Source organism: Danio rerio, chromosome 17 (genome assembly GCF_049306965.1).
Source record: "Danio rerio strain Tuebingen ecotype United States chromosome 17, GRCz12tu, whole genome shotgun sequence".
NCBI classification, from domain to species: Eukaryota; Metazoa; Chordata; class Actinopteri; order Cypriniformes; family Danionidae; genus Danio; species Danio rerio.
In genome coordinates, this window is record NC_133192.1 from 50,892,627 (window position 1) to 50,907,484 (window position 14,858).

General features: G+C 37.4%; 1 protein-coding gene across 2 annotated transcripts in view; it reads left to right on the forward strand.

The window, feature by feature from the left end:
- kif26ab (kinesin family member 26Ab) overlaps nt 1-14,858 on the forward strand; it is a 174,335-nt gene that overhangs the window by 83,660 nt on the left and 75,817 nt on the right. For both annotated transcript variants that reach the window (XM_005158960.5, XM_005158961.6), the window contains exon 4: nt 1,992-2,152. In XM_005158960.5, coding sequence (XP_005159017.1) covers nt 1,992-2,152 — 161 coding nt within the window. The remainder of the gene's footprint in view (nt 1-1,991; nt 2,153-14,858) is intronic.

Sequence of the window (14,858 nt, forward strand, 5' to 3'; positions counted from 1 at the left end):
ACTTTTTGTCTTGACATCAAACGTGATGCTTCTTTTTCTCTCAGCTGTTGCCATCTCATTATACATAGTTCAATCAGACAGACAGACTCCCTTATGGATGATGAAGTAATTGCATCCTGCGACTACTGTGGATCAGTTACTTTTCAAATGTGTGTGTGTATGTGTGCGTCATGCATCACAAACCAAGATTAATTCTGATTGGATATTTTTCAAAAACATCCCTCAATCACATTCTCGTCTCGTTTTTATTAGTCAACAAAAATGTCTATTTTTTAAATAGTTGTTGTCGATATCACTTAATTTTTTTTGCTTGTCATGAAAATTATGACAACATTTTTTGGCAACGATATTAACACTGATTGGGTAAAGCAAAAACTGGCATGAATGCAAAAGTGTATGGATGTTTCCCAGTGCTGCATTGCAGCTGGAAGGGTGTCCACTGTGTAAACTGGAATAGTTGGTTGTTCATTCTGATGTGGCAGCCCCTGATGAATAAAGAACTAAGCCGAAGGGAAATTAATGAAAGAATGAAAACCTGAGCACCAAAATTTTGGGGCATTATCCTATCTAATCTGTAAGAAGGCTATGGCAGAAACAGCTATTGCTTTGGGGAGACATTTGCAAAACAAATAAACAAACAAACAAGTAAAAAGTCATGTATATTGTCAGTTCAAACAATGCATCTGCAAGCTCTGCAACATAACTGACAGACTTAACAATTAGCGACTTCAACCCTAAATAGAAAGCAACTATAGACATAAACACAACCCAGAAGCATCTGAACAAACAGACATAACTCATAAACAAACCCATTTTTCCTGCTTTATTCAGAATCCTCCAACCCTCAAATCAGTTGAAGCTTATGCAACAGTAATACAGTAAATGTAATTATTCAACCAAATGTCAGTTCAACAAAGTGCAGAGCAGGAACATCTCAGAATGTATGCCACAAGTTGTACTCGTTTAATGCAAGTAATCCTTTGTGATTTATGGAGCTCATATGTCACCTTAGTTATCTGAAAAAGTTCTTGAATTTATGTTGACACGTCACGCACAGGACGGCATAGGCTTCATGAAAAGATTGCACATGGGGTGTTGTTTTAGCTCCTAGACATCTAGAGTCTAGAGCAAACACAAATCCAGCCATTATGCACAATCACCACAACATGGATGACATGCCACGTTCAAACCACGGTTGTCTATTTCTCAACGTTAACTCGTGATCGTCTCTGGGAAATGGCCCAACCTCACCTGGAGCCTTTTAGCACAGTGCCTACTTGCAAACAAACACTTGACAGATCATATTGATTGTGGGTTTAAGCTACTTAGTTACTCACAGGCCTCAGAGACAAAGACTGTCTCTGGTAAAATAATAAGAACATCCCTGAATGAATGGCTTGCAGGGCATGGATGTTTACCAAGCTGCAAATGCTAGAATCTACAGTCTTACTATTTTATCTGTGAAAAAGCAATCCCTCGTGGACTACATGCAAGAATTATGTAACAACGTTTCAAATGTACTTTACGTATGTAGAGTTGATTCTTGAACTCCTTTGGAGGCACTAATAGAAGACTAGTTTCTTTTAGCTCAATAGCAGAAAAAAAAAACATGCCTACATCCACTTTGACCTTGTGGACCTGTGTCTGGATTGACCGCCTCTGCATCTCACTGTTGTTTGGTCTAAGAGACACATTTCCTGTGAACCAGTTTAATCTCTACCCATTGAAACCCTATTCATACCTTCAGTACAAGGATGAATGCTCCTCCCTGTTGGCTAATTATGTACTTTATAATAAATGCAGTTGAGTAATTGGTACCTCTTTTTTTTTTATCCGTGACCTTTGAAACATAATTCGCCTCTTGCTCCTTGTAAGGACTTGCTCTGTTTATTTCTTCAGCAAGGTGTGATCCTCCGTGGCCTAGGCATAGCATTCTTGGAACAGCGTGAGAAAGTAATTTACTGATTCTATCCTCTTTCTTCCCATTATAGGCACTAGGCCTCGTGGGTCAAGCAGAACAGAGTGAACTGTCATCAGACAACACCATATCCAGAGTGAATCCCTCCAAACAGAGATGTCCAGTTCAGTTTGGACAGACTGCGCCCTCATCCTCTGAACATCCCAGTTCTGCTGCGGCATCCTTCTTCATCAGGTAAGAAAACTCATTTATCATAGATCACTGTTGATCACATGATACGACACCTATCCTTTCTTGATTGAGACCCCATCCACTCAGAGATGAGTTTTGCTATTTATGCAAAACATATATATTATATAGGGGGTGGTGGTTTTGTAGGTTGCTAGGCGACCATCAACTATTTTCTCAGAGTATGACTAGCTGACAGACTGACTCTGATTCAAGTTTTATTTATGGAGAAATTTTCAATGCACTGCAGTGTATGGGTGGTCTGTGTTCGTCTGAGATAATTATTCTACCGAAATGTTTATATTCCATACAAGCTGAAGCTTATTAGTCATTTCTTGTTTTGCGACTCGCAGTGTGCCCACGGCATTCATTCAACTGGGTGCATCTGGAAGGAGCGAGCATGTCACCTACACTGGAAATAACAAACTTGTGCAAACTCTAGCAAATGCTACAAACACTAGAAAAGATGCGAAATATGTGATCTACCCCTAAGACCGTCGTCATTTTCGATCTCCAGCAGTTGATCTTCTTCTTGCACAGACATGGTGGATTCACCTGATTTGCTGACAAATGGGTTGTGGATCTGTTCCTTGGCAGTTCTCGGGTCCTTCACTGGGCCTTTTCCCCTTCACAAAAAAACTTTCAAAAACATCTATTTCTTTCTTTTTTTGCTGTTTGTGGGTTAATTTTTGTTTTTGTTTTTAATTTTTCAAAATATATATATATATATATATATATATATATTTTATATAAAATATCCTTCAGACTCAGATAATACATAAAACAAAAATAATTAATGATTTCTTATGCAGCCCAGTACCAATTGATCCAAGGACCAGTAGCGGTCTACAGCCTAGTGGTTGAGAACCACTGCCATAGTGGATAAATCTGAAAACTACATTGTGGCATATTCATGTTAACACAGAGTACACATATTTTGTGAAACAATGTCATCAGCCCATGTCTCGACTCTAGTCTGAAAGTCACGGATAATACAGACTACAACAATCGTGGACTACATGCATGTATTTGTGCTGCACATGTTTATCTTTTGTTATTTTGTATACAACATGCAAGGTTTTTGTGCATTAAGTGTTCTCCGTTTGATTTGTGGGAGAATTACAGTGCCACATACTGGTCTGGCATGCAAACTACATTGTTTAAGTTGGTTTCTTGTACATACAGATGTTTTTGGAGAAAAAAAAATTGCGCAGGGACTGCTCTGTTTTTTTGTAGGTGTAGCCTTAGGCATAGGTAACCCTATAGCCACACTATAAAAATATAGTGACAAAAAGTCAACACAACAAATATTTTTATGTTAACTTATTTTAATAAGTTAATTTTTAAGTTATACAAAGTTTAACCAAATATTTTTAGTCAGTTTGATTGATGTAAGAGCTCCTCGACCTGGGGTAAGGACTTTCATCACCACACCAAGAGAAGTCAGCTGAGGTGGCACGGGCATCTGTTTCGGATGCTTCCTGGCCGCCTAGAAGTGTTCCAGGCATGTCCCACTGGAAGGAGACCTTGGGAAAGACCCAGGACATGCTAAATGAATGAATGAATGAATGAATGAATGAATGAATGAATGAATGAATGAATGAATGAATGAATGAATGAATGAAAAAGTTAAGTCAGCAAGATTTTTTAACAGTGCACTGTTCAGAAGATTTTAGCTCCGACCACCACAAACATACTTGCCTGTTTCAAAACCTTGATTAGCATCAGATGTGTTCCAAGTTAAAGCTAAACCCTGCAAGACGTTGAGCCTCCAAAAATGGATTTGGACACCCCCGTTTTCCCCACAGTAAATTGACTTAAAGTTGCTTGGACTGAAATTGTTTGTTGGATCAGTGCTTAAAGGATTAGTTCACTTTCAGAATAATAATTTCCTGATATTTTTCCTTAATCCCTTGTTTTATAATATAATATAATATAATATAATATAATATAATATAATATAATATAATATAATATAATATAATATAATATAATATAATATAATTTAATATAATATAATATAATATAGGCGAGGCAGTGGCGAAGTAGGTAGTGCTGTCGCCTCACAGCAATAGGGTCGCTGGTTTCAACCTCGGCTCAGTTGGCGTTTCTGTGTGGAGTTTGCATGTTCTCCCTGCCTTTGCGTGGGTTTCCGCCGGGTGCTCCGGTTTCCCCCACAGTCCAAAGACATGCGGCACAGGTGAATTGAGTAAACTAAATTGTCCGTAGTGTATGAGTGTGTGTGTGTGTATGTTTCCCAGAGATGGGTTGCGGCTGGAAGGGCATCTGCTGCGTAAAAACTTGCTGGATAAGTTGGTGGTTCATTCCGCTGTGACGACCCCGGATTAATAAAGGGACTAAGCCGACAAGAGAATGAATGAATAATATAAAATAATATAATATAATATAATATAATATAATATAATATAATATAATATAATATAATATAATATAATATACATTTGTATTTTTTATTAAATAACGGATTATTTTACTATGTAAAACATTTACTCCACAGTTCAAACCACAGAGCACTTTATAAATTCACTATATGTAGAAATATACTGCATTTTTTCCCATAAAATCCATCCTGGATAACAATAGGGTGAGTAAATTATGAGGACAATTTCATTTAATAACTGAAGTAAACCTCTAAATTTAATCATGAAACAATATTACGACCCTGCATGCTAGTGTTTTATTAGAGTTTCTAAGTTCCACTGGTATTTGAAAAGGTGTGGTGACAGGAATGCTTCTGGAATGGTCCTGGAAAACATATTTGAAACATTTCTGAAGCCTGGTGACAGCATGGGACATTAAAGAGTGTCCAGGGACCTCTCCCTTTTGTGGAGAATGACGGCAACCCAGTTCTTAACTCTGCTTGGGATGTTGCCACCTGCCCAAGCACTTCCAGGTCATTCGGAGACAACAGACAGATGTGACCCCATGTAGCACAAGGTTAATTTTTGAGGTTTGATTTATAATTGCTCGCCTGTTTTCTTTGGAGCTGAGCTCAAAAAAGCGGATGCGCAGGGAGGCTGCTATGTCAAAAGATGAGGAAAGGAGAGAAAAAAAATAGATTTGTTTTGACCTCTTCATTTAAACTCCTGGGTGGATGAACAGAAGCAGTAGGAAATATTTTGGGTACCACCTCTTGTTTCATCTCAAATACTAATTTCTGGCAAGATTTTTTTTTGTTATGAATAGAAAAACGTCAGTTTTTCAAAATACTAATTCAGAGACTATTGCTCCGTCCCAACTCGCATATTTATACTACTATACTACTAAAGTATGTACTATTTTTGTGAAGGACTTCTGAGTGTGTAACAGAAAAGTATGCAAGCTTTGGGACATACTGCTTCCTCGTCAACAGATCATTATATTGCTAGTTACATCCCCTGTCAATCATCTCGGCACGTCATCCACATTTCTTTCATATTCGTTTTGGATATTCTTACCTTTTTGGAAAAGCAGCAGCAAGATAACCTGCCATTTGCGAGTCTTTCATGCTGAGAAATCTCCTCAGGTCTTCTTTGGATAATTATGCATTCAGAAGATAATGTCCTAACATAACTTGATATGAGTTTACATTGTTGTTGCAGACGAAATATAACACAGAAAATGAAATTTAAATATTTTCCAGTTAGCTAGAGATTAATTAATATTCATTCAAACAACTTTACCGAAGCCTCTTTACTTGAAAGTTGGTCTCGTGCGTCCGCCGTGTTCTAATCAAATTAATGTCCAATGCGGAATGTACTATGGGCAATATTAGCGGTTAGAGTATGGACGGATCTACACTTAGAATTTTTATCGGAATTGGTAAACCATCCAGGAACCTTTAGTAGACTCTTTTTAACATACTATGGTTTAGGACATACTAATTCAATTTTTGAATACTATTTATGACAGATAGTATCCAAATTGGTACGCAGCATAGGACATTAAATAGAGGACATAGAAAAACAGGCAATAATGCTTTAGCTGTATTTGAAGTAGCAACCAAAATATAAAAAAACACTTAATGAAATGCAGATAAATGCAGGATTAACAATAACAAACTGTTTTAGATGTGAAACAGGTGTAAAGATTGCTTTTTAAATTTTAAATCAAGACCATAAAACTTTAATAATATCTTGTGCTCTACCACAAAAGACGTTTGTGCACCTTCCCCTCACAGATGTTAGACTTGATCGGAGAATGCATAATTAGAGTTGCCAATGTGATACCTTGCTTAGAGGCATGTCAAAAAATTCAAGAAGGGCATCCTCTAAAGGTGTTATTATCAAACTTCTGCATATAAATGAAGAGCTGTGAGTGAACATCCACACCTGCAGTTATTACTGTAGTGTGCATTGGGCCTTTAACCTGCATGTACAACACGCAGGGGGCTGGATCCTCTGGTAAGTAAAATGTTAATTAGAGTGCAATTAGAGGTGCACAGCGGATAGGAGAGCAACGGGGGACAAAGTCAATCTGCCATCCATTCAGTGCTGTTGTGATTCGATCCATTTGACCCCCAAAAAATATTTTAAGAAACTCTTTTCTCAAACCACCTATAAATGTGGTTGTTCTGATCCAGACACATTGCATCTAAAGCCAGGCTCACACTGCGGGATTATTTTATGATTGTAACATGTCAGATTGTATCAATCGCAATGTCACACCGTAAGATCTCAGTTTTAACAATTATAATGTTATACAATGTTTGACAATCAAGACATCAGTTTTAAATACAATGAATGACAAAATAAGGCATACAAAACAAAGTAGAACTTTAAAAGTTCCAAAGAATGAAAATATGGATATATTAGGTCCATAAATATTTGGACATCGACACAATTCTAACATTTTTGGTTCTATTCACAAACACAATGGATTTAAATTTAAACAATGAAGACATGATTTAACTGCAGACCATCCGTTTTAATTTGAAGGTATTTACAAGTAAATCAGGTAAACGTTGTTGGAATTACAACAGTTTGCAAATGTGCCTCCCACTTGTTAAGGGTCCAAAAGTAGTTGGACAATTTGCATCTAAGCCATTCCTTGGCCAGGTGTGTTATTCCCTCATTATTCCAATTACACTGAGAAGATAAAAGGTCCAGAGTTCATTTCAACTGTTCTGTTTGCATTTGGAATCTGTTCCTGTCAACTCTTAAGATGAGATCCAAAAAGCTGTCACTATCAGTCAAGCAAGCTATCATTAGGCTGAAAAAACAACAAACCCACCAGAGAGATAGATAAAACATTAGGCATGGCCAAAACAACTGCTTGAAACATTCTTAAATAGAAGAAACACAACAGTGAGTTTCACAGCAGTGAGACCTGTATTAAAACGTTGATCCATTTAGGTGGAAGTGACAAACTACAAGCTTTATGTGCTTTATATCTTCTAAACACGAATTTGGTCACTGTTTTGGAGCACACTAGCTTAAAGATATCTTAAAAGCTAACAATACTGATACTAACATCTAAAAAAAGTAAGTTTTTTAATTGGACCAATGGGCAGTCTGCGTATGTGGGACTCTTATTTTAAAAATGCGAGAAGCAGGGAGAATTAGCAGTTTTGTGAAGCAGGCAGCACTCAAAATGCAAGATATACAGATTTTTTTTTTATTTATTTAGCACCCCCCCGAAGAGGCACAACATCTCTTTAAATATATATTTTATTAGTCTAATGTGTATATTGCAGAATTTGCTATGTATATTTTCAAATGAGGCAACAGACTCATGTAAACTGATTTTTCTTGAGTGAATGGATGCCAGTACAATTTATGAAACATATATGTTCATGCAGAAGTTAATATCAATGGGCTTTATGCACACGCATTTTTAATTTTTAACCAGGCAGCCCCAGGGCTTTCCAGTCTTTCCATTACAAGATTGACATGTTAGAGATCTGATTTCTTTAAAAATATGTAATAGGTCACTGCCTGTTAGATATACGATATGAAGTGGGCCTCAGATCGGACAAGAAGCACTGCATTAAAGTCCATTTCCCCCCACAATGTCTTAAAAATATGACAGTTTATTTTACCCCAGTATTTTCAATGGATTTTCTGTGCTAGCCTGTTGCTACTGATGGCGCTAGTGGTTACAACAGCCTTTTTTCTAGTTTTATGCTTGAACAACTAAATGAATGCCTAAGTCTATTTAACTGAATGTATTGTAATTACATTACAACATCAATGATGTAAAAACAACATTGTGAAATTAAATAGTCACATTAAGCTTTCACCTAAAGTTTATCATTTGCCTATTGCTGTAAAGCTTCAGAGCAGATCTCATTAATATTCACAACCATTCCAAATAAGGTCAAAGCCAAGCTTTCATTCTTAGGATTATTCCTGTGGTTTAGATGAGGATGTAAAACGTTTTCTGTAGAAATGTTGAACTTATCTGAGCTGCATTCCTGTAGATCAGTGCACTGTACAACACCTTTAAGCCAATCCCCATATACTCTACCCCATGTTTAAAAAACAAGGTATTGTATATGAAATTTTTATTTCCAAAACTATCTTTCTCCAAGCTTTCAAAAGTTCCTTGTGGCCCTGTCATGCAACGGCATGTCTATACAAACACTCTTTCCCCCTCTATATCTCAATAAGTGTCAACAGTTCAGCATTTTTCCTGAGGTGGTTGGAAGTTGTCTTGCTAATTGCGTCATTCGGGGTTCCTACTGGATTTCAGTTTGACATCCATTGTAGTTAAAGTTAAAGCAGCAAACTTTCTCAAGTCTTCTGTAACTGAGAAATTCTATTAGAGGAAGAATTTCATCACATTGGCTGCAGATTTCAGCATAAGATTATAGAAATCTTTCAGTATGTTCAAAATGTATTTCAGATGATCAAATTGTGGCAAAAATCACCCAGTTTGAGTCTGGCTGAAATAGTTTTTGTTTAATTCTGTCTACTTTTATTTGATTATAATGTATTACCATAGAAATTGAGACTTTTTGGAGACATATGAATAAGGCAGTCAGGTCCAAGGTAAATCAAAGAACCATGATATTTGATCTAGGATTATTATAGAACCATTTTACTGCCACAGTCCTTTTGTAAGGCATCTTGGCTTTCTTTAGCTTTCTTTTATTCAGTCTGCGCTGTATAAATATTTCTGGGTGTCTGGCGAGGAAAAAGAGGAGCGGACGAAGGGTAGATTCATGGCTAAAAAGTTGACTTTTCCCTAACCCCCATTCTTGGCAAAAGCTCCAGAGTGATGGAGCATATGATTAGGGTATTGACATTCTAGCTGCCTTCTATAATGAATACAAACAGAGGGCCCAAAGAGCTTTCCAGAGCTTCAGGATGCACTGTCACATTCAGCAGTCTGCTGTGCTTGGTTATTCCACCTCGGTGCTCCGAGAGATGAAATGGCTCAAAACAACCCTGAACTGAGCATCGTGCACGGGGTCATGTGAGTGAATCATCTGAGCATTCTCTAGCTGGGAGTTGAGGTAGAACTGATTAAAAGGATATGACTGTTTTAGAAGGCCGTGTGCTCTATTGACTCCAAAGGAAGAAAGAAAGAGAAAGACAATGGGTTTGAAAGATTTGCCTGTCTAGAGATCAGAGCAACTTTTTATGTGGGTATAGAATGTGCAGTGACTGATAAAATGTTTGGTGTGTGTGTGTGTCATGGGTTTTCAAGAAAAAAGTGGCAAATAAGCCTTTCAGTTTGGATGAGTGGTCTAATTGGTGGATTTTCTGAATGCCTTGTTAGTCCTACAGAAGCCTTGAATCATTAGGCTGGTTTTTAGTAACAAACACTGTTACCTATGGACACTGCATGAGGTTGGACAGTTCTTTGTCAGCCGAGTTGGAGCCTGCTGTGAACTGGACACACATTTCTACTGACTTGAGGGAATGAACAACATAATGATGCAATGTGCTGTTTGCACGTCTATATTAACATGTCTAAAACAGTTTCTGGAGGCATTTTGGGACTTCTGCTTTGCTGTCCTTTATCACTACTATCTATTATTTACTAACTAGCTTAAATATAATATACATAGCAGTGAGAAATTAAAATAATATTGGCATTCGTGCTGCCTCTTCGCCCTTGTGTATTACTCTGCCCACACACTTTGCAAGAAGAAGACTACAGTTTAACAAATATCGCAGCTGCTGGACAACATAATGTACTTTTGAGGCTTGTTTAGGTGAGAATGTAGTTGTTTAGATTGCAAATATGCAGTTTATTTATAAGGATCGAGCCTATTTTATATATTCATAATTTCAGATATTCAGTGTGTTGGCGGCCACCCTGCCATACTATGCAGAGCAAAGACAGTTGACATTCCGCCACAAGATGGCGACAGAGACCCCAGAATTAGTCCTTAGGGGAGAAAAACAGCTTTTTTTCAATATACATTTGAAACTACAGCTAATCAAATATAAAATGGGTTAGTGACAATTTAAGTCGATCTTTCTCATATTTTGTAGTGCTGTATTGCAACAGAGAAATACTAGAAAACCTCTATAGACTTATAATCTTTTAAAGTTTTTTCATCACTTTAGACATTACGCTAGAGAATCATTCAAACACTAATTCTAAAGTGAAGTAGCATTGGGGTTTTTGAGACTCACCGTGTTTGATTTTCTTTTTATATAAACGATTATGCCGTCGAACTGTTGTATAAGCGCAACATCACACTTCTAGCAGTCCGATATGGCTTATATCAGCACTGGTGGGACACTAAGCCACTGTGGCGACAAGCCAATGCTATACAGTGCTGATATACAGCCATATTGCACTGCTACTTGTGTGTTTTGCTACGGTGGCCGAGAGAGCTTAACGCGCTGCAATTTAGGAAAGCACATGCAATTACAAAAAACACCAGCAAATAAAGAAACGATCTTCATCAGTTTGACAGCACACGTCACAACACAAACAACTGAAGAAACACGCAGCAAATTGATCACAACACTTGCAAATATGCACATAACACAACGGAAATGTTTTTAGGGGACCACATCCATATCTTAGCAGGGTCTGTTATGTTTTTGGGTCGTCTTGAAACATTTGCATTGTGTTATGTGCATGTTTGCAAGTGTTGTGACCGATTTGCTGCACATTTCTTTAGTTGTTTGTGTTGTTACCAATTTGCAACATGTGTGCTGTTTCTTTATTTGCTGGTGTTTTTGAAATTGCATGTGCTTTCTTAAATTACAGTGCATTAGGCTACGGCTACGGTATATTGCTCATATATGTGTACATATAGATAAATAGCCGTAAATTGATTTTTTTAGAATTCCCTTGATGACACTTAATTTTTATGTTTCATATGTTTTTCCATTTGTTTAACAAAGGTACAGTTTATGTAAATATAGGAAATTCTTTTACGGATTTTACAATATTTTTTAATATAAAATTATTTTTACCATACATTTTCTGGGTTGTTTTTTTACAGTATATACATATAAAAAATGATGTTAAGTTCAAGGCTGCTTGTTATTGCTCCTGGGTGGAAGTTGTAGAAACTAATTAATTATAATTATAGACAATTAATTATAGCTTTATCTTCAGACGCCTCTTTATCATTAGATAATGACAAACACTGACTAAAGAGATGAGAAAAGGGATTAGAATCATTTGTGGCTGCTTACAAAACTCTTAAAAGAAAATATGAATACAATTATCTGCAAATGTAGTGCATTGTTAACCAGTAAAAAAATATTATCCTTAAATCCAAGCAAACATTTTATTTTACTCGGCTAAATTTGCATATTAGCAAAACATTTAGCCTTGGCGGCTACTTTAAATATTGGGGGTAAAAACATTTCTTTTTGAATGTAAGAAACACTAAATGTACAGTGAAATGAGCATGCTGTGTTGTGCTTTAGCATGCTAATAACTGTCAATGCAAACTGTCTACACTCAAAATGATTGATGCATTGTGATGTGACAAAGCCGTTTCCTATTGTGCAAGCAGCGTTGTTTTCTCTGTCTACACGTGATGCTTATTCACGTGCAGTTTAGACGTCCTGACACAATTCATTAGCTGACCACTCCATTCCCAGTTTAGGTGTGTGTATGGAAGACACATGCTTGTACGTGCATGTATGTAGGTCAGGATTTGGGAAGCACAGCTGTTTGGCGGTATGTGGACTTGCAGTGGCATTGAGTATGACACATTGTAAAGCGTTTTATTTTATGGCCTAACACTCATTTTCAGTTGGCTGTCCAGGTGAGCTTGAGCAGTAATGACTATGATTGGAGTAAACATTCCGCTATAATTACACGTATACAACCATCCAGACGGTCACCAGACGAGTTGGGGAAATAGCCAAATTGCCTGGTTGCTTTGGTCTTAAGGAGTAACCATAGAAACAAAGAGAAGGTATTTCATGGCATGTTTATGCTGTGCTTTGAACAAATGTAATTGCTAACTGAAGACAAAAGTGTAAGGGAGGCCTGCATAAACTATGGAATGACATTCATTTTGTGTGCTACATTTGATATGCTTTCCTAGGCGGTAACTGTTTTTAAGAGATTTACATTTGAAAGTGAGTTTCTTTTTCACAGAATGCTTGTTAACATTTTTGTGTCCAAAATAATTTCATGTGCTAATAATGTATGGGAGCACTATATTTTGATGGTTTATTTGAGTATTGATAGACTGTCTGCTTGATATCTGTTGATTCTGCTCCTTCAACAGACGCTTAGCTGACTATAAGAAGTACATGTCAACTTACATCAACTCCAACTCCAACCTAACAGTCTACTTATAATCTAATGAGAATTAGTTGACATGTAGATGCAATGTAACTTCAATTCAACAAATGGACCATTAAAATGCAGTGTGACCTGATGTACCGCTGGCTCCTGTACTTCAGCCTTGTTTTTTCCAACATTTTTGAGGAATTTTTGAACTCTATCTAATCAAACACACATAATTTTGCTCATTAGTTTGTTAGTAGAGACTCCAAAATCATAAATGAAAGGGTCTGATAAGGCCAATACTATCTGGATGCAGCCTTTATGATGCAAGATGAGATTGCATCACTCAACGATGCAATGTCAGACACAATGCATTTAATGGAGTAAGTGACGTCACTGTGAGGGGTAGGGATAGGGTTAGGTGAGCGCATTAAAATGCATTGAATGCAGCTCAGATGCACTGCACCAGGTCTGCATCCAGACCCCTCTTGATAAAGCCAGGTGTATACAGTGCAAACTCTGATGGCTAGAAGATTGTATACCCAGTGTAGACACACAGTGTTGCCATATTAGCTGACTTTTTCTAGCCTAAAAGCTATTTTACACCCACCCAAACGCACATAAAAATGCTAAAAATGTTAGATTAATGTTCATTCAATTTTATTATTTAATATTTGAATCAGAAATTAGCCTAGGTACTTTACCTGTCATCATTTCAAATCAAACCAAATCATTTTTATTGTCACATCATCAGCAGCACGTGTGCTATGATAAGTGAAAAGCTTAGGTGCTGGCTCCAGACAGTACAAAATACAGACAGTGCAAATACAACAGCATACTCCCTAAGAAACAGGACAATGTAAAATTGACAGCGATATGTTCAATGAATAGGTGTCCACATATGGCTCGTTTTGACTGATTGGTACAGTACGGTACGGTTCGGGTCGGTGCGGGTCACCTTTATCAGCCTTGCGTTTCCACTAGCAAGGGTACCCTTTTGGTGGGCGTGGTGTATGACAAATTTTCAGTCGACGTCATGGTCGCTCGAGAAAATAACACTATAATAAATCTGCACAGGTCGCACACATATCAATATGAAAACCACTTCTCACAAAACAGATGCTTTACACACATAAATACCTCTGTTTAAATGTTTATTACTAACTTTTCTATGAACATGAGTTGATTATAACTGCAGATCAATGACAGTGCGAAATAGTCTACTGTAATGTCTGTAATTATTTTAAATAAATAAATAAATGAACATATATGAACACATACTGACCCTTACAGTCCTCGATATGTTACCAACTACAGAAAAAGTACACACAACATACATTTCATCCTTAATTAGGTTCAAAACAACACAAAGTATAAAATACAGTCAGTGAAAACCTCTCATCTGTGTCTAATCTTCAGCAGCACGTGTAGCCTCTGTTAGGCCGTACTCACACTAGGTACAGTTGCCTCGAACCGGGCCAAAGCACGCTTGTCCCTCCTCCCTTCTCCCCCGACGGCCCGCGCTCACACCACAAACGGGCTTCGGCACGCTTACATCATCACTGCTGTGCTGTTCAGTGAGAAGCACTCTCTCTCTTAAAAATTAAAACAAGGCAGTTTGTTCACATTTGATGAAGAAATAACGTGCTCCTTGGCTTTCCCTTTTTTTATATGCTCTACTTTCGCGTTTGTCGTTTTCTTTTTGAATGTGTCATTCTCGCGTTTGTCAGCTTCTCACAGGAATGGGTTTCCAAAGCTTGTCAATAATCAACCGTTATTATATAACGTAAAACGTTAGTATGATCAGCTCAAGAAGTTAGTTATTTCAGATAAAGACGTGCGGCGAGCGCAAGTTATCACTCGCTTTGTATTTCGAAACATGGCTGGTCCTTTGTTTACATTTTGGCTTGTTGCGTAAGCGAATGACTTATCTCTGTAAACCAATAGCGCTCAGCTGCATGTCTAGCTCCACCTTTTGGTACCGTTTCTTGTGTTTGGGACCCTTTCGAAAGGGTGCCGAAAAAGTGGTATGGTACGGTAATATAGT